Raw genomic sequence first — 20,742 nt, 5'->3', positions numbered from 1 at the left:
GAGGGCCAGGGCTGGGAACTGAATATTTAAGGGTATACGTCCTATCGAAAAGACAGACAGGTGGGCAGAGGGGGTGGAGTAGTTCTTTGGTGAGGCATGAAATTCAGTCCCTTGCTAGGGGTGACATAGAATCAAGAGATGTGGAGTCAGTGTGGATAGAACTGAGGAATTGTAAGGGTAAAAAGACCCTAATGGGAATTATCTCCAGGCCCCCAAACAGTAGCCTGGATATAGGGTGCAAGTTGAATCAGGAGTTAAAATTGGCATGTAACAAAGGTAATGCCACTGTGGCTATGTGAGATTTCAATATGCAGGTAGACTGGGAAAATCAGGTTGGTTCTGGACCCCAAGAAAGGGAGCTTGTCGAGTGGCCTCTGAGATGGATTCTTAGAGCAGCTTGTATTGGAGCCTACCAGGGAGAAGGCAATTCTGGATTTAGTGTTGTGTAATGAACCAGGTTTGATAAGGGAACTCGAGGTAAAGGAGCCATTGGGAGGTAGTGACCATAATATGATAAGTTTTAATCTACAAGGGAAAATCGGAAGTGTCAGTATTACAGTTGAACAAAGGGGACTATGGAGCCATGAGGGAGGAGCTGGCAAAAGTTGACTGGAAATATACCCTAACAGGAATGATAGTGGAACAACAATGGCAGGTATTTCTGGGAACAATACAGAAGGTGCAGGATCAGTTCATTCCAAAGAGGAAGAAAGATTCCAAGGGGAGTAAGGGGCGACCGTGGCTGACAAGGGACGTCAGGTACAGTATAACAATAAAAGAGAAGTACAACGTAGCAAAGATGAGCGGGAAGCAAGAGGATTGGGTAATGTTTAAAGGGCAACAGAAATTAACTAAAAAGGTGTGAAAAGATGAGGTACGAAGGTAAGCTAGCCAAGAATATAAAGGAGGATAGTAAAAGCTTCTTTAGGTATGTGAAGAGGGAAAATTAGTTCAGACCAAAGTTGGACATTTGCAGACAGAAACAGGTGAATGTATTACGGGGAACAAGGAATTGGAAAACGAGTTGGACAGGTACTTTGGATCCGTCTTCACTAAGGAAGACGCAAACAATCTCCCAGATGTATTAGTGGCCAGAGGATCTGGGGTGACGGAGGAACTGAAGGAAATTCACATTAGTCAGGAAATGGTGTTGGGTAGACTGATGGGACTGAAGGCTGATAAATCCCCAGGGCCTGATGGCCTGCATCCCAGGGTACTTAAGGAAGTGGCTCTAGAAATTGTGGACGCATTGGTGATCATTTTCCAATATTCTATAGATTCAGGATCAGTTCCCGTGGCTTGGAGGGTAGCTAATGTTATCCCACTTTTTAAGAAAGGCGGGAGAGAGAAAACAGGGAATTATAGATCAGTTAGACTGACATCGGTGGTGGAGAAGATGCTGGAGTCAATTATAAAAGATTAAATAGGAGCACATTTGGATAGCAATAACAGGATCGGTCCGAGTCAGTATGGATTTACGAAGGGGAAATAATGCTAGCCTAATCTTCTGGAATTTTCTGAGGATGTAACTAGGAAAATGGACAAGGGAGAGCCAGTGGATGTAGTGTACCTGGACTTTCAGAAAGCCTTTGATAATGTCTCACATTGGAGATTAGTGGGCAAAATTAGAGCACATGGTATTGGGGTGAGGGTACTGCCATGAATAAAAAATTGGTTGGCAGACAGGAAACAAAGAGTACGGATTAACGGGTCCCATTCAGAATGTCAGGCTAGTGGGGTACCGCAAGGCTTGGTGCTAGGACTGCAGCTAATTACAATATACATTAATGATTTAGATGAAGGGATGACACAAAGCTGGGTGGCAGTGTGAACTGCGAGGAGGATGCTATGAGGATGCAGGGTGACTTGAACAGGTTGGGTGAGTGGGCAGATGCATGGTAGATGCAGCTTAATGTGGATAAATGTGAGGTTATCCACTTTAGTGGCAAAAGCAGGAAGGCAGATTATTATCTGAATGGTGTCAAGTTAGGAAAAGGGGAAGAACAACGAGATCTGGGTGTCCTTGTTCATCAGTCACTGAAAGTGAGCATGTAGGTACAGCAGGTGGTGAAGAAAGCTAATGGCATCTTAGCTTTCATGAAAAGAGAAGTTGAGAATAGGAGCAAAGAGGTCCTTCTGCAGTTGTACAGGGCCCTGGTGAGATCACACCTGGAGTATTGTGTGCAGTTTTGGTCTCCAAATTTGAGGAAGGGCATTCTTGCTTTTGAGGGAGTGCAGCGTAGGTTCACAAGGTTAATTCCCGGGATGGCTGGACTGTCATATGTTGATAGAATGGACTTGTATACTCTGGAATTTAGAAGTATGAGAGGGGATCTTATTAAAACATATAAAACTATTAAGGGATTGGGCACATTAGAGGCAGGAAACATGTTCCCAATGTTGGGGGAGTCCAGAACCAGGGGCCACAGTTTAAGGGGTAGGCCATTTAGAACGGAGATGAGGAAAATCTTTTTCACCCAGGGAGTTGTGAATCTGTGGAATTCTCTGCCTCAGAAGTCAGTGGAGGCAGATTCCCTGGAGGCTTTCGAGAGTTAGATACGGCTCTTAAAGATAGCAGAGTCAAGGGATATGGGGAGAAGGCAGGAACGGGGTACTGATTGTGGATGATCAGCCATGATCACAGTGAATAGCGGTGCTGGCTCGAAGGGCCGAATGGCCTACTCCTGCACCTATTGTCCATTGAAACCGGAGCTCCCAGAGAAAACGCACGTGGTCACAAGGAGAATCTACAAACTCCACACAGACAGCACCTGTGACCCGGATCTCTGTTGCTGTGAGGCAGCAACTCGACCAGTTATTTGAGGTAGCTTTAATGTGCTCAGATAATTACTACAATGCAAAATAAAATGGAATTCCTTGCATACCAGGATGTACAGTAGTTTAAAATCACAGATCTCATTGTTGCAGACAGTATAACAATAATCCTGTCAGCGTGGATTCTTTGCCTGGATCAGCGCTTTCTTTACATGGCGGCAAGCAGTAACACAGGAGTAAACCTGGATTAGGAGCTTACATAACAATAGCAGCAGCCCAGGAGGATCAGTGCATGTACACTTCAGCAACATCGAGTGAAAGAGTCACCGCCCTGTCCACTGACACTCTGCCAATGTCACACCAAACGCTCCCAGGGGCTCTGCCATCAATAAGCTGCAAATTCAGCAAACCACAATGCTTTAACTAGATGTTGTGAAGTTTCAGACACAAAGCCCGTGAGCCTGCGTTAGAGCAGATCACACAGAAAGTTGGGAATAAGATCCAGGCTGCCTCTGACAGAAGAACAATTGTAGGATGACCGAGGATGATTGATCACCAGTTTAACAGCCAAAGGCTAAAACACCAGCTCAAATCTATCTTGAAATTTACCCTAAATCACAAAATTGCAGTCTTCATTTGGAGGGCTTACAATGGAGAAATGGGTTGGGGACACAGGTTTTTGTCACTCAGTCTGGGCACCGCTCATGGCAGGCAACTAATGCCAGAAGTCTTGTAAATGGTAAATAGGCTCAGAACAATTGGGGCAATGACTCACATATTCACAAGTTCCACTCCCAGTGAGGTACGACCCTGAGTGAACCCTGTATCAACAGGCACTGTTGCTACTGTAGCAACAGGCATTCTTGCCACTGTAACAACAGGCAGGAGGTCCAACAACAAGACACTGTTGCCACTGTAACAACAGGCAGGACCTACAACAGACACAGTTGCCACAATAACAACAGGCCGGGGGTCCTACAACAGACACAGTTGCCACAATAACAACAGGCCGGGGGTCCTACAACAGACACAGTTGCCACAATAACATCAGGCAGGGGGTCCTACAACAGACACTATTGCCACAGTAACAACAGGCAAGGAGGTCCTACAACAGACACTCTTGCCACTGTAGCAACAGGTATGACACCAAGAGACAATACTGGGACAGACTTGAGTCCCAGTATAATCACTCGCCAACACGGTCTGAAGAAGATAACCGGCTGCAGAGCAAGTTCAAGCAACATCATTGGTGATAGTGCGACCCTAGCTGATGAACTGAATGCTTTCTATGCCCGCTTCGAGCAGAAGGCCAGCAGGGTGGTGACACCTGGCCCTTCACTCAAGTGTGCCTCTCCCCAGGGTAACTGTAGCAGAGGTTAGATCGGCCTTGCTGAGGGTAAACCCACGAAAAGCAAGTGGCCCAGACGGAGTTGCTGGCCACGTTCTTTGTAGCTGTGCGGACCAAATAGCGGGAGTATTTGCGGACATCTTTAATCTCTCCCTAGTCCGTTCTGGGGCACCCACGTGCTTCAAGAAGACCATCATCTTCCCAGTGCCGAAGAAAAGCAAGGCCTCGTGTCTAAACGACTACCGTCCAGTGGCCTTGACATCCACCATCATGAAATGTTTTGAGAGGCTAGTGATGGAACATATTAACTCCAGTCTACCCAGCAGTCGTGACCCACTGCAGTTCACCTTCCGCCACAACAGGTTCACAGACGATGTCATCACCCTGGCCCTACACTCATCCCTGGAACACCAGGATAAGAGAGACACATACGCCAGACTCCTATTCATAGACCACAGCTCTGCCTATAACACCAATATACCATCCAAGCTCATCACCAAACACGGGGGACTTGGTGTCGGCACTCATCTCTGCAACTGGATGCTCGACTAAGAAACATAGAAAATAGGTGCTGGAGTAGACCATTCGGCCCTTCGAGCCAGTACCGACATTCTATATGATCATGGCTGATCATCCAAAATCAGTACCCCGTTCCTGCTTTTTCCCCATATCCCTTGATTCCTTTAGCCCTAAGAGCTAAATCTAACTCTTGAAAACATCCAGTGAATTGACCTCCACTGCCTTCTGTGGCAGAGAATTCCACAGATTCACAACTCTCTGGGTGAAAGTTTTTTTCCTCATCTCAGTCCTAAATGTCCGACCCCTTATTCTTAAATTATGATCCCTGGTTCTGGACTCCCCCAACGTCGGGAACATGTTTCCTGCATCAACCCTGTCCAACCCTCTAAGAATTTTATATGTTTCTATAAGATCTCCTCTCATCCTTCTCAATTTCAGTGAATACAAGCCCAGTCGATCCATTCTTTCATTATATGTCAGTCCCGCCATCCCGGGAATTAACCTGGTGAACCTACTCTCGCAATAGCAATAATGTCCTTCCTCAAATTAGGCAACCAAAATTGCACACAATACTCCAGGTGCGGTCTCACCAGGGCTCTGTACAACTGCAGTTGGACCTCCTTGCTCCTAAACTCAAATCCTCTCACAATCACGGCCAACGTGCCATTTGCTTTCTTCACTGCCTGCTGTACCTGCATGTTTACTTTCAGTGACTGATGTACAAGGACACCCAGGTCTCGTTGCACCTCCCCTTTTCCTAATCTGACACCATTCAGATAATAATCTGCCTTCCTGTTCTTGCCACCAAAGTGGATAATCTCACATTTATTCACATTATACTGCATCTGCCATGCATCTGCCCACTCACCTAACCTATCCAAGTCACCCTGCAGCCTCATAGCATCCTCATCCCAGCTTTGTGTCATCCGCAAACTTAAGAGATGTTAAATTTAATTACCTCGTCTAACTACCTCTTTGATGACCCTCAGACTATCCTTGATAAGATTTTGCTGGCTCTACCTTGCAGTAAACGTAATTCTCTTCTCATGTATCTATACACCGTAAATGGACTGCCGGTCCATCACGGGTACTGACCTCCCCACCATCGAAGGGATCTATCGGAGACGCACACCACCCTGGCCACGCTCTCATTTCACTCCTGCCATCAGGAAGAAAGTACAGGAGCCTGAAAATAGTGATCTCCAGGTTCAGGAACAGCTTCTTCCCAACAACCATCAGGCTCTTGAAGACGACAAACACCAACTATACTGTACTATGAAGTGTATTGGTTGTACTAGGGACTTTGGGCTTTTGCATCAATTTAGTTTGATGTTAATTTGTTGTGTATTATCTGTGTCTCCAGAGCTGTGATGCTGGTGCGAGTAAGAATGTGATTGTTCTGGATTCGGTGCATATCACAGTCAAACACTCAACGCTTGACAGAGCACATGTTTGAAGTGTTCCACAAGCTGCACAGTGCTCTGGTTGGGCTGCCCTTTCATAGCTTCACACAGCTCGAATCTCCCAGATGTAAAAGAACAATCCGTTCACTGGAAATGCTGTGGTGACAACCAAGAAACCGCTCCCCACTGTTGCGGAACTGTGCTGTGAGAAAACATCAGAGAAATTAAGTTCCTAAGACTTGAAAAAGGAACACGAGAGAGGAACAAATTGAGTTGTACAAGATGATGGGGTCAGTGCTAGCTGTGTACAGATGAAGACATTTACATCCATTTTGATCTCCTTAAACAGGAAGCAGCAGAAACAAATGTGTTTACTGTCACATTCACTTTGTTGCCCCCACCCACATATTTTACACACTATCCTGGTGTTTTTATATATCAAATTAATTCATACAGCAGATATCACACCGGTAACATTATCAGTATGAATGAGCCATGATAATTGAGTTCCACCTGTTTGATGGAGATAAAATAATGGCCCGAATGAATGATACTTCATTGTCTCATGTGACGAGTCACAGTATGCAAAGAGTGGCCACATAAAGGGCACTGACAGTTACAAAGTATCCCACGCCAGATCATCCTTTGTCCCCCCGCCGCCACCCCACCCCCCCCCCCCCCACCCCCACACAAGGTCCTCCTTTGTATTTTTTTTTGTTTAGTTTATTGTCAAGCTTTTCACTGTACCTCAGTACAGGTGACAATAAACTAGACTAAACTATTACATTTTTCCACCCTCATCTTAAACCCATGTCCTGTGGTTCTCGATTCCCCCACTTAGGGCAAGTGACTTCAGTATATAGGGCCAGCGATGGAAATATTAACCAGAGTTCCTGCTTTTATTTACAATCCAGCGTCTTTATGTCAAGAGTCCAGAGTGTTTTATTGTCAAGTGTCCCAGAAAACAATGACATTCTTACTTGCTGCAGCACAACAGAATATGTAAACATAGTACACTGTAAACAATATAATAAACAAGGGGAAAAAAAAGTTCAGTGTGTATATATACACAAGTCTTCCATGGTGCGGTTGTGTTGAGTGAGCTTCCACAACTGTGACTCAGCAACGAGCCGTGCCTGCAGTGAAACCGTTCTATGTTGCCCCGCCATGGTCTTTGTGCCACTGTTAATCCTGGCTAAATTGGAGCAGCTAGGACTTCAAAATGGGGTAACGTTTCAGGGTTGCTGGGAGATTTGGTCAATTTGGAGTTGCTCTCTGCAGAGCTGGGACAAGCTGCAAAGAGGTGCCAATGTGTCTGGAGCTTAGATACAATTTGCAAGCAAAGAATGAGAACATCTGCAAACCCTGTCAATTAGGTGCAAAATGCATAGAATGGATTGGATGGCTGCAAACCAGACATACACCTTGCAAATAATTGTAAATAATGTTGCAAAGTTCGACTTTGATGTGTGTTGATTGGATGAGGTACTGAGCCTTGTCTGGATTTTCTGTAAATCAGGGTAAATGTTTCTAAGTTGACTTCCTTACGAAGTCTGTTTTGAATACAATGTATTGAGCTGTTGTATCATTGGATGAGGGAAATGCCTGTTATGTAAGGGGTTAATCGATATCTGTAATTGGGTTATTAAGAGACCACCCCCATGTGGTTCGGCCCCTCGAGGTCCCGGGATATATATAATTCCGCTATCACAAAGATCAGCATCGATCTTCTAGGAGAGCGCTTTGGACTGCGTGAACTTCTGGAGTGTCTCGGTCTGAGCAAGGCCTAGAGGGCTTGAACAGGCAGACACGAGGATTGAACCCGCGGTGGGATAGGTACAGTAATGGAGCTGTAACCCGCATTTGGTAAAATAAAATGTAGTTGTTTCAAGTGCTTGATTCAGTGTTTTCACTGAAACTAGACTGGGGGGAAGCTTAGAAACGAGCAATTGGCACCACCTGGTTGCTTTTTAAAACATTGATCTGTCCTGTCAGGTTGCAAACGATACACGTGTGTGCATGATCATGCTGCTTACTTACTGTGGGCAGATGTGAAGACAGCAGCAGTGGGTGTTGTGTCACTGCCTCCCACGATGAAAAGACTATCCTGATCAATTCTTCCGAACCAGTCTGACCTAAAGTTTAACAAACCAAAATATTACCCTAGTTGAGAAGTGAACTAGTCTGGTGTTAGTTTTATAACTGTCACGTTTACTGATGTACAATGAGAAGCTGACTGGTGCTAAATATCACTTGCACTTTAGATTGAGATGTACTCTTTCAAATTCTACCCCATGTACTACATCTCCATTCAGCAGTTGTTAAAATCCGCTTTATTTTAAAGAATCGTAGTGTCATACCACACGGCAACAGGCCCTTCAGCCCAACTTGTATATTGCAACCAAGATGCTCATCTAAGCTGGTCCCATTTGCCCTGGTTTGGCCCATTTCACTCCAAACCTTTCCTATCCATGTAACTGTCCAAGTGCCTTTAAACATTGCGATAGTACCTGCCTCAACTACCTCCACTGGCAGTTCGTTCCATACACCCAATACCCTGTGTGCCTCAGGTTAAATCTTAATGGGCCTGTCCCACCGGCGATTTTTTAGACAACAGGCGACTAGTTTGTTGGCACATGTTTGCCGGTGATCACCGGGAGTCGTCTCCTCAGTCGCGCTGGTTGACACTAAATTTTTAACATGTTGAACATTTTTGGACGACAGTGGTTTTGACGCCAATGACCGTAGCTTGACTTCTCCTGACGTAGGTGCTGTCGTAGGTTGTCGCCAGGATGACATAGGGTGACTATGACAGTCGCCGGTAGAGGCCTAAAAAATCGCCAAGTGGGACAGGCCCATTACATTTTTCTACTCTCACCTTAAAGCTATGTCCTCTGGTTCTTGTTTTCCCTACTCTGGGTAAAAGACTCTGTGCATTCACTGTATCAATTCTCCTCATGATTTTATACAACTCAATAAAATCACCCCTTAGTTGGTGCTCCAAGCCCTTAAGGGCCTGTCCTACTTTCACAACCTAATTCACGACCTTTTTTACTCGTCGATATTTTTCATCAGGCTAGAAAAACGCCCCGACCTACTTGATGCCACGAGTACCTACGACTAGCATCACGACCTGCCTACGACCTCCTATGACCATGCTGCGAGTATGAGTCAAGGGCAAACTTGGCAGAGGTCGTGAATTAGGTTGTGAAAGTGGGACAGGCCCTTTAGGAATGAAGACCTAGCCTGCCCAACCTCTCACTACAGCTCAGGCCCTCAAGTCCTAGCAACACCTTGGCAAATGCACTATTTACACCTTAATTACATTCTTCCCATAGCAAGGTGACCAAATACAATACTCCAAATACAGCCTCATCAACATCTTGCATAGCTGTAACATAATGCCATGAACGAACTAGTTTTAGTTTAGTTTATTGTCACGTGTACCGAGGTACAGTGAAAAGCTTTTTGTTGGGTGCTATCCAGTCAGCAGGAAGACAATACATAATTACAATCAAGTCATCCACAGTGCACAGATACAGGGTAAATGGAATATGTTTAGTGCAAGGTAAAGTCCAATAAAGTACGATTAAAGATAGTTCGAGGTAGATAGGAGGTCAGAACTGCTCTCTAATTGGTGGTAGGATGGTTCAGCTGCCTGATAACAGCCGAGAAGAAGCTGTCCCTGAATCTGGAGGTGTGCGTTTTCACACTTCTGTGTCTCGCCTGATGAGAGAGGTGAGAAGAGAGAGTGGCCGGGGGTGAGACTGGTCCTTGATGATGCTGCTGGCCTTGCCGAGGCAGCGTGAAGTGTAGATGGAGTCAATGGAAGGGAGGTTAGTTTGTGTGATGGTCTGGGCTGCGTCCGCAACGCTCTGCAATTTCTTGCAGTCTTGGATGGAGCTGTGATATCTGGCCCACTACAGTCGTCTGCCAATTGGATTTGTATTTAGCTGCAAAGTTGTGGGTGTATAAGGAGTAAAGAAGGGGGATGAGAAGGCATCCTTGCGGGGCACAGGTGTTTAGGGTTAATGTAGAGGATGATCTGTCACCTATCCTTGTTTGGGGCGTACTGTGGCCCTATCCCCGAACGCTACCTCCGCTACATTGACGACTGCATTGGTGCTAACTCCTACATTCACTGACTTCATCCATTTCACCACTAACTTCCATCCGGCACTCAAATACACCTGGACCATTTCCGGCATCTCCCTATCGTTTCTAGACTTCACTATCTCCATCGCAGGTAACAGACTACTGACCGACATCTACTGCAAACCCACTGACTCCAATGGTTATCTGGACTACACTTCTTCTCACCCTGCTTCCTGTAAGGACTCTATCCCCTACTCCCAATTCCTCCATCTGTGCCGCATCTGCACCCAGGATGAAGTGTTTCAAACCAGGGCATAGGAGATGTCCTCATTCTTTAGGGAACGGGGGCTCCCCTCTTAGACAATAGATGAGGCTCTCACCAGGGTCTCCTTTATATCCCGCAGCTCTACTCTCACTCCCCATCCCCCCACTCGTAACAAGGGCAGAGTCCCCCTTGTCCTCACTTTCCACCCTATCAGCCGTCACATACAATATATAATCCTCTGACATTTTCGCCATTTCCAACGGGATCCCACCACTGGCCACATCTTCCCATCTCCTCCCCTTTCGGCTTTGCACAGAGACCGCTCCCTCCATAACTCCCGGGTCAATTTGTCCCTTCCCACCCAAATCATCCCCTCCTCTGGTACTTTCCCTTGCAACCGCAGGAAATGCTACACTTGTCGCATTACCTCCCCCCTCGACTCCATCCAAGGAGCCAAGCAGTCTTTCCAGGTGAGGCAGAGGTTCACCTGCACCTCCTCCAACCTCATCTATTTCATCCGCTGGTCTAGGTGTCAGCTGCTCTACATCGGTGAGACCAAGCGCAGGCTCGGCGATCGCTTCGCCCAACACCTCCGCTCAGTTCGCATTAACCAACCTGATCTCCCGGTGGCTCAGCACTTCAACTCCCCCTCCCATTCCCAATCCTACCTTTCTGTCCTGGGCATCCTCTATGGCCAGAGTGAGGCTCACCATAAATTGGAGGAGCAGCACCTCATATTCCGCTTGGGTAGTTTACACCCCAGCGATATGAACATTGACTTCTCCAATTTCAGGTGGTCCTTGCTTTCTCCCTCCTTCCCCTCCCCTTCCCAGCTCTTCCACAGCCGGCTGTCTCCGCCTCTTCCTTTCTTCCTGTCCCCCCCACCCCCACATCAGTCTGAAGAAGGGTCTCGACCCGAAATGTCACCTATTCCTTCGCTTCATAGATGCTGCCTCACCTGCTGAGTTTCTTCAGCAATTTTGTCTACCTTCGATATTTCCAGCATCTGCAGTTCTTTCTTAAACATCTGTCACCTTTACTCACTGATATTCTATGCTACATACCCTGACTGATGAAAGCCTTCTTCACCACCCTATCTACCTGTAACACTACTTTCAGGAAACTATGTACCTGCAATCCTAGATCCCTCTTCTCCACAACACTCCCCAGGGCCCTGCCATTCACTGTGAAGGACCTGCCCAGGTCTGACTTGCTAAAATGCACAACCTCACACTTATCTGCATTAAACTCCATTAGCTATTCCTCAGCCCACTTGCCCAGCTATCAGGATCTTGCTGGTACAGGATCTTGCTGTAATTTTTGATAATCAAACGCAATGAACTATTCAAGTTCTACAAACTACATACTGTCCCCTAGTTCGTCAGTTGTTAAGTAGTCAGTTTCATTTAAAAAATACTTTGTAACTGAGCTGCAAACCCTTGGTGACCAAAACAGTGACTGTATATGTAAGAAGGAACTGCAGATGTTGGCTTAAACTTTATCTTTCTTATCTGCTTTGGGTCAATGGTCTCTGCCTCATAGCTTGGCCACACAGGAACAATCCCAAAAAGCCAGCAGTGGGCTTGCTTTCACCCTCAATGGAGATAAGACTAAAACCCAACAGCAAGTCAACGGGAATTAATAACTTGTTGCAATTTGCTTTCTCGTCCACAAGATCTGCAAAATAATTGATGAGATGAATCCCAGTCTAGTATGATCTGCCACGGTTTATTTTGGTAGGCTGCCTAATCTGGTGAGCATAAATTGGCCAGTGATGGACAGTGTGGTTCCTATTCATGAATCCCACTTGCTGTTTGACTGCAACAGGGACTTTATTTACAGCCCAACAGACTGGAAAGACTTACATTTCCACAGCTCCTATCAGGGCCTGAGGCTATCCCAAAGCATTTTAAAACCAGTCAACCATTTTTAAGAATAGTCTCCATAGTGGCAGCTGGTTTGCATGCAGCAAGATCATGTGCACAACAAGTTAATGATGGGTGACAGCCACACTCTTCAAATAACATCGCACATCCTTCATGTCTATTCGAGAAAGCAGATACAACTCCAATTTAAAACCATCTATTTGTTTGTCAATTGGGTGGCACTGTGGCCCAGCTGGTAGAGCTGATGCCTCACAGCACCAGAGATTGCGGTTCAATCCTGACCTCACGTGCTGTCTGTGTGGAGTTTGCACGTTCTCCCTGTGCTCCGGTTTCTTCCCACATCCAAAACGTGCAGGTTTACCGGTTAATGGTCCTCTGTAAAATTGCAGAAGTGGGATAACATAGAACTAGTGTGAATGGGTAATCGATGGTCAGTGTGGGTCGAAGGATATGTTTCCATGCTCAATCACCAGCTTCTTCGGAAATGTGGCAAAGTGCAACAGCTGGAACCCTATCACAAAGCTCTCACATCATCAGGTTCATGAGTTACTGGAAAGGGGTCGGGTACTTTTCGGCGCCGCCGTTTCGGCACCGCTGTTTTTGATTGTACCCCGTTTTATATCAATGTAGGTTTCTGTTGTCCCCTATAAATGATGTCATGAATTTTCCTATACCCAAAATAAAAATAGCCAGCCGGTAACTAATCTTAATTCATCTCAACTTTCATCTTAATTAATCTAAATATATAACAATAAGTATATAACAATAATAAACCTGAAGCTAAACCAGTAGAATGCATTTCGAGACTTTGTAATAATTTACTGTCTACTTTGTTAATGATTGCACTTTAAAAATGATTTGTTTTTACCCTCAATCTTCTGCTCTCTACCTGGTTGTAGTGGTTTTGGGTGTGTTCAAACGGAGGCGCCGAAACGGCGGGCCGAATGGTACCATTCCGACTGGAAAGGCTATTTCAAATATCTTAATTGAATCTGCTTCAAACTTTTCTTCCCATCCACCATTGCTGGGTATCATCTTGAAAGGATGAGGGAAATAAAATCACTGCAAACGATGAACGCGTTAACATTTAAAATGATGCACTTACCCACTGCATTCTCTAAATTTGTTTCTCCAGAATCAATAGATTTGATGTGACTCTGTAAACAAAGATGAACACAAATTTGACACATACATCCCTCCATTCTCTGCATCTCCATGTGCCTATCCAAAATATTCTTAAACATATCTGCCTCCAACACCACCCCCGACCGTGTTCCGGGCACTCACCACCCTCTGTGTAAAACAATTTGCCCGACACATCTTTAAACTTTTCCCCTCTTATTATGAAATTATACCTCTAGTAATTTGAATTTCCCCCCTGGGAAAACGGTTCTGACTGTCTACCCTATCTATGCCTCTCACCATTTTATACTTCGATCAGGTCTCCCCTCAACTTCCGGCGTTCCAGAAAAATCAATCTAAGTTTGTCCAACCTCTCCCTGTAGCTGAAGCCCTCTAATCCAGGCATCATTCTGGTGAACCTCGTCTGCACCCTCTCCAAAGCCCCCACATCCTTCCTGTAATGGGGGCGACCAGAACTACACGCAATACTCCAGATGTGGCCTGACCAAAGTCCTATAGAGCTGCATCATGACCTCCTGACTCTTGCGGCCTAATTCTGCTCCCCAATCAATTATGACATTAAGAACATACCATAAGTTTTTTTTACCATTCTATCTATCATTGTGTTTCCACTTTCAGGGAGTTTTGGACGTGTCCCAAGATTCCTCTGTACATCAATACTATGAAGAGTCTCATCTTCTTCCAAATGGGAGTAAATCTAATCCTGAAGAATCTTCTCCAATAGCTTCCCAGTCATGTGAAGTTCACCAGCCTATAATTCCCTGGATTCTTCCTACTTTCCTTCTTAAACAAAGAATCAACATTAGCTACTCTCCAATCCTCTGGGACCTCGCCTGTGACCAGAGAAAACGCAAAGATCTTTGTCAAACCTTCTGCAATCTCTTGCCTCCCAATAACCTGTGATAAATCCTATCAGGCCCCGGGGATTAATCCATTTTAATGTTCTTCAAGACCCCCAACACCTCCTTCTCATTCATCTCAACTCGTCCTTGCATATTAGTGTTCTCCACACTAATATTACTGACCTCCACGTCTTTCTCCTTGGTGAAAACAAATGCAAAGTACTCACTTAGTACTCCCTTAGTACTTAAAATGGCCTACTCCTGCACCTATTGTCCATTGTCTATTGTCCACTGACTCTAAGCACAAGTTCTAAGCATACGCTGGGTTCTCCCGACGCCGGATCACCATCACCCAGCGAGAAGGACCTGAAACATCGGCGACAGCGGAGGCCTCAATAGGCCCGACTATGGGTGGACAAGGGGATGCAGACTGGACTTTGTGTCTTGCCTCACAGTGGGAACCATTGTGCGGGGATGTTTTTATGTTTAATGTTATAAATTCCTTTATAATGTTATGTTGTATTCTTATTAATGTTCTGCAATGGCAACTGGAATTTCACTGCACCAATTGGTGTATGTGACAATAAATGAACCTTTGAAGTTCCCTCCATGATCCCTGAGCGCTTGTACATTCACCCTGGTTACTCTCTTGTTTTCTGTCGATGTATAAAAAGCCGAGGACTTTCTTTAATCTGACTCACCAAACCCAATTAGTGGTTTCTTAAAGAAAGGACTCTTTAAGTGTGGAGGAGATTCTCCAGGATGGAGGCACTGAAGCTTTCCTTGGAGCAGGAGAGGCTGAGGGAGGACGTGATGGAGGTGTACAAGCTGAGAGGTGCAGATGATTGTTTGTGACGGGTGGGAAATAGCATGTTTACACAAATGCAACGTCATTCCCCTTGTCTTATGTCAGCTACAATGGTAAGGCATTACTTACAAGCAGTGCTCCGCAGTTGATGAGAAATTCCTCATTAATAATGTGTGGTCTAAACACCTGAAAAATAGATCATTCATCATTCACAACCTTTGTAAATAAAGTCAGTGCCAAATATGAAACATTTCTGAATATATCGATAATACTAAGATGTATAGCGCACACACATTTGTCTGTGTAAAGGTGTCTGTACCTACAATTAATACCTTCCATTGTATCTGAGAAAGATGACATAGTCTGCCATCAAACCTGCTCTATGTCAACTATACAATGGATATTTTCAGCTTGCAGAAAGAAGCTGGTGTGTACATTGTACTTTACAGACACAAACAATGGTTAACATATGATGAGCGTTTGACGGCACTGGGCCTGTACTTGCTGTTTAGAAGAATGAGGGGGGACCTCATTGAAACATCAAATAGTGAAAGGCCTGGATAGAGTGGATGTGGAGAGCATGTTTCCACGAGTGGGAAAGTCTAGGACCAGAGGGCACAGCCTCAGAATAGAAGGACGGTCCTTTCTGATCCATCTATCTCTGCCCTTTGATACCATGGGCTCTCATCTTCCTTAGCAGCCTCACATGTGGCACCTTATCAAAGGCCTTTTGAAAATCTAGGTAAACAACATCCACTTGACTTTCCTTTGTCTGTCCTCCTATTTTCTTCTTCAAAGAATTCCAGCCGATTCGTCAGGTAAGATCTCCCCTTCACAAAACCGTGCTGACTTTGGCCTATATTCTGCTCCCATCACATGACCCTATGACCTTCTCTCCTTATCTCACAGCATTTTGTATTTTCATCTCTAGCCTTTGTCTACTCATCTGCCAGGCTTTGTGCCACCCCCACCTTGCTTCCAGCCTTCTCCCCACCACTACAAAAAGACTGAAGAAGGGCCCCGACCCGAAACGTTTCTATAAAGCAGCATCTGCACTTTCTTGTGTCTACCTGAGAACTTGCCCAGGGCCACGCACAGGCCCCAATACACTGTGTAGGTGGAAAAGCCCCTTCCTGTGTAATGTCCCAGCACACTGAAGCTCGCAGAGGAAGTGGCCACACATAAATTGGAGGACAGCACCTTATATTTTGCTTGGGCAGCTTACAGCCCAGTGGTATGAATATTGATTTCTCCAATTTCAGTAACCCTTACATCCCTTCTCCCTCTGCCCCTCCCCCACTCTAGTCATCCTGCTAGTTTCACTGTTCATATCTCTTTGTTATCACCTCCTCCTCAGCCAACAATGGACCATTGTAGGCTCTTCGGTCATCCGTGCCGGCTCTGATTTGTTCATATCAGTTTCACTCTCCCCTGACTCTCAGTCTGAAGAAGGGTCTCAACCCAAAACGTCACCTATTAATTTTCGCCAGAGATGTTGCCAGACCCGCTGAGTTACTCCAGCATTTTGTGTCTATCTTCAGTGTAAACCAGCATCTGCAGTTCCTTCCTACACTATTAATGGTCAGGTTACATCAATAGAAGGAAAGTAGACAAAATTGCTGGAGAAACTCAGCGGGTGAGGCAGCATCTATGGAGTCTACCTTCGATTTTTTCAGCATCTGCAGTTCTTTCTTAAACATCAATAGGAGAAGGAGGTTGGCAGCAATTAGCAGTGATGATGTTAAAGGTCCATCCAGTCCTCTGTGCACTGGCCCAGGGAGGGCAGAGAAATCTAACTAACTAATGTGTCAATTCTTTGGCTGAGGTAGATTCATTGATCTAGAACCTGCCGCAAATGAAGTCAGCAAGTACAATCGACTTTCTTTATAACAACCACAGGGTCAGGTAATTCTTCCATTGAAACAAGGTGCCATCTATCTTTAATCATTGAACATGTGCAGGTACAAGCCATGCACCGTCGTGAAGCATCTCCCTCACCCCACGCACCCCTCCATTCATACACACAGTCGCCAAGTGAGTGTCAAGAGGCTGAATTACCTGCGCGGTCACGAGATGGAGCATCACAGACAACATTGGAAGACATGTCCTCAACTGTTTGGCTTGAACGGTTGATGGATGTTTGCGCCCAGAAACATTACGCAAAGCAGAAAGCACACTACCTAATGGGTAAAGAACAGTACTTGTAAGTCAGTTGTTAACCCAGTCTACAAACAAAGTTATGGCCACTGCAGATGCTCAGCTAGTTGAGCTGACATCTAACAACAGCAGCGAAACGTGGTTCAATCCCAACCTCGCTGTGGAGATTATACCCGCTCCTGTTTATCGTCTGGGTTTCTCTCGGGTGCTCTCCCATATCCCAAAGATGTGCGGATTGGTGGCTCAATGGGCCTCTGTAAATTGCCCCTGGTGTGTAGGTGTCAGGGGATTTGATGGGAATGTGGGTGAATTACAGTAAAGCCCTGAGTATTCAACATCCACAGGCTGGTACCTGACTTTGAAGAAGGGTCCTGACCCGAAATGTCACCTATCCATGTTCTCCAGAGACGCTGCCTGACCCGCTGAGTTACTCCAGCACTCTGTGAAACGTCACCTATCCATGTTCACCACAGATGCTGCCTGACCTGCTGAGCTACTCCAGCACTCTGTGAAACGTCACCTATCCATGTTCTCCACAGATGCTGCCTGACCCACTGAGTTACTCCAACACTAGGGAAGCTGGAGAGGAAATTGCAGATGCCCTTGCTGAGATTTATGGGTTGTCCTTAAATACAGGTGAGGTGCCAGAAGACTGGAGGGAGGCTAATGTTGTGCCTCAAATCGAGAAGGGTTGCAGGGAAAAGGTTTGGAACTACAGGCTAGTGAGCTTAACATCTGTGTTCTGAAGAATACGAGAGAGTATTCTGAGAGATAGGATATAGATGGACAAGGGCTGATCCGGGATAATCAACATGGTTTTGTACATGGGAGATCGTGTCTTGCGAATCTGAAGTTCTGATGTGACCAAAAAGGTTGATGAAGGCAAAGCTGTAGACATTGTATACATGGATTTTAGTGTGCCATTTGACAAGGTTCTGCATGGTAGGCTGCTCTGAAAGGTTAGATCCCATGATATTCAAAGAGAGATAGCTGAATGGATAGAAAATTGGCTTAATATAAGGAAGCAGGGTGATGGTGGAAGGTTGCTTTTCGGACTGGAGGCCTGTGACTAGTGGTTCTGTGCTGGACCCATTACTGTTTGTCATCTATATCAAAGATTTGGAGCGGAACATTAGCAAGATTGCAGAGGACACAAGAGTGGGTGGTATTGCAGAAAGTGAGGATGATCGGTTGGGCAGGTGGGCTGAGGAATGGCTGAGGAATTTCATACAGAGAAATGTGAGGTATTGCATTTTGTGAGCATTAACATGGGCAGAACCCACACAGTGAACGATAGGGCTCTAGGCGGGGTTGTACAGCAGAGGGATCTAGGAATACAGGTACATAGTGACATCACAGGTAGATAGGGTGGTCAAAAAGATTTATGGCACATTCATAAGTTATAGGAGTAGAATTACGTCATTCGGCCAATCGAGTCCACTCCGTCATTCAATCATGGCTGATCTCTGCCTCCTAATCGCATTTTCCTGCCTTCTCCCCGTAACCCTTGACAACCGTTCTAATCAAGAATTTGTCTATCTCTGCCTTAAAAATATCCACTGATGGCCTCCATAGCCCTCTGTGGCAATGAGTAGCACAAATTACCCTCTGACTAAAGAAGTTCCTCCTCACCTCCTTTCTAAAAGTGCCTTTAATTCTGAGGCTGTGACCTCTGGTCCTAGACTCTCCCACCAGTGGAAACATCTTTTCCACATCTACTCTATCTATGCCTTCCATTGTTCCATAAGTTTCCATGAGGTCCCCCCTCAACCTTCTAAACACCAGCGAGTACAGGCGCAGTGCTGATAAACGCTCATCATATGCTAACCCACTCATTCCTGGAATCATTCTTGTAAACCTCTTCTGGACCCTCTCCAGAGCCAGCACATCCTTCCTCAGACTTTGGCCTAGATCAGTCTTCTTCAACTTCTATATTGAGTATAGAAGTTGGGAGATCATGTTGTATAAGATGTTGGTGAGGCTGCATTTGGAATATTGTGTTCAGTTTGGGCACCATGTTATAGGAAAGATATTGCCAAGCTAGAAAGGGTGGAGAGAAGATTTACGAGGATGTTGCCAGGACTCGAGGGCCTGCGCTATTGGGAGAGGTTGAGCAAGCTAAGGGGGAACCTGACAATAATAAGAACCTGACAGGTAACATCTTCACGCAAAATGTGGTAGGTGTATGGGACTAGTGTAAATGGGAAGTTGGCCAGTGTGGGCAAGTTGGGCCGAAGGGCCTGTTTCCAAACCGTAAAACCTCTATGAAATGGAGTTGGTGCAGGTGGAAGGCTGGTTGGCCTCCTGCCTTGGACTAAACAACTGGGCCACAAGTTTGCCAGAACTGTCAGTGTACATAATATAATTTTAACATCTACAGAAGCACTGTAGAAAGCATACTGTTATGGTCATAGAGTGATGCAATGTGGAAACAGGTCCTTCGACCCAACTTGCCCATACTGGCCAACATGTCCCATCTAGTCCCACCTTCAAACCTGTCCTATCCATGTACCTGTCTGTTTCTTAAATGTTGGGATAGTCCCTGCCTCAACTATCTCCCCATGCAGCTTGTTCCATACACCCACCACCATTTGTGTGAAAAAGTTACCCCTCAGATTCCTTTTAAATCTTTTCCCCTTCACCTTAAACCTATGTCATCTGGTCCTCGATTCACTTACTCTGAGCAAGAGACTCTGTGCATCTAGATGCATCACAGCTTGGTTTGGGAACAGTTCTGCCCAAGGCCACAAGAAATAACAGAATTGTAGATGTAGCCCAGTCCATCACACAGACCACACTCTCCACCATTGTAGATGTAGCCCAGTCCATCACACAGACCACACTCCCCACCATTGTAGATGTAGCCCAGTCCATCACACAGACCACACTCCCCACCGTTGACTCTATCTACACTTCACGCTGCTTCGGAAAAGCAGCCAACATAATCAAAGACTTGTCCCTGTCCCACCCCGGTCATTCCTTCTTCTCCCCGCTCCTGTCTGGCAGAAGGTACAGAAGCTTGAAAGCACGCACCACTGGACTCAGGAACAAATTCTTCCCCTCTGTTATCAGGCTTCTGAACGGTCCTTCCATAAGCTAGTGTACTGTCCGATTCACCTCTACCCCATTGCGGACATTGGACTTTGTCTCTGGAACTGATGTGCTACAATGCTGAGAACTGCATTCTGCACTCTGTATCTTCCCCTTTGCTCTACCTGTTGTACTGGAGTTTGACTTGATTGTATTTATGTAAAGTATTATCTGATCTAATTGGACATCAACAAAACAAAGCTTTTCACTGTACCTCGGTAAACGTGACAATAATAAACTGAACCTAGGGTGTTCTGGAGAAAGGCTTCAGTGAAACTGCAGCCAATGTCTCCTTGCCACCGATACCTCGGTACTCCTTGCTGGATGCATCCCTGGTCAGAGGGCCAGCTCCATTAGGCCCTCGCAGCTGGTCCGGGTAATTGCAGCAGGCAAGTTCAAGAGCAGCGGATG

At 45.7% G+C, this 20,742-nt stretch overlaps 1 protein-coding gene across 1 annotated transcript in view; it reads right to left on the bottom strand.

The window, feature by feature from the left end:
* The window catches only part of ulk4 (unc-51 like kinase 4), a 324,061-nt gene that overhangs the window by 145,239 nt on the left and 158,080 nt on the right, over window positions 1–20,742 (bottom strand). The window contains exons 24-27 of the mRNA XM_033015040.1: window positions 17,143–17,264; window positions 15,214–15,270; window positions 13,397–13,448; window positions 8,086–8,180 (exon numbers count right to left, since the gene is read on the bottom strand). Of these exons, the coding sequence (XP_032870931.1) occupies window positions 8,086–8,180; window positions 13,397–13,448; window positions 15,214–15,270; window positions 17,143–17,264 (326 nt within the window). The remainder of the gene's footprint in view (window positions 1–8,085; window positions 8,181–13,396; window positions 13,449–15,213; window positions 15,271–17,142; window positions 17,265–20,742) is intronic.

The sequence above is a fragment of the Amblyraja radiata genome, chromosome 2 (assembly GCF_010909765.2).
Source record: "Amblyraja radiata isolate CabotCenter1 chromosome 2, sAmbRad1.1.pri, whole genome shotgun sequence".
In the NCBI taxonomy this organism is placed as follows: Eukaryota; Metazoa; Chordata; class Chondrichthyes; order Rajiformes; family Rajidae; genus Amblyraja; species Amblyraja radiata.
Note: the sequence above shows the minus strand (reverse complement) of the source record. Positions and strands in the feature narration are given on the sequence as shown.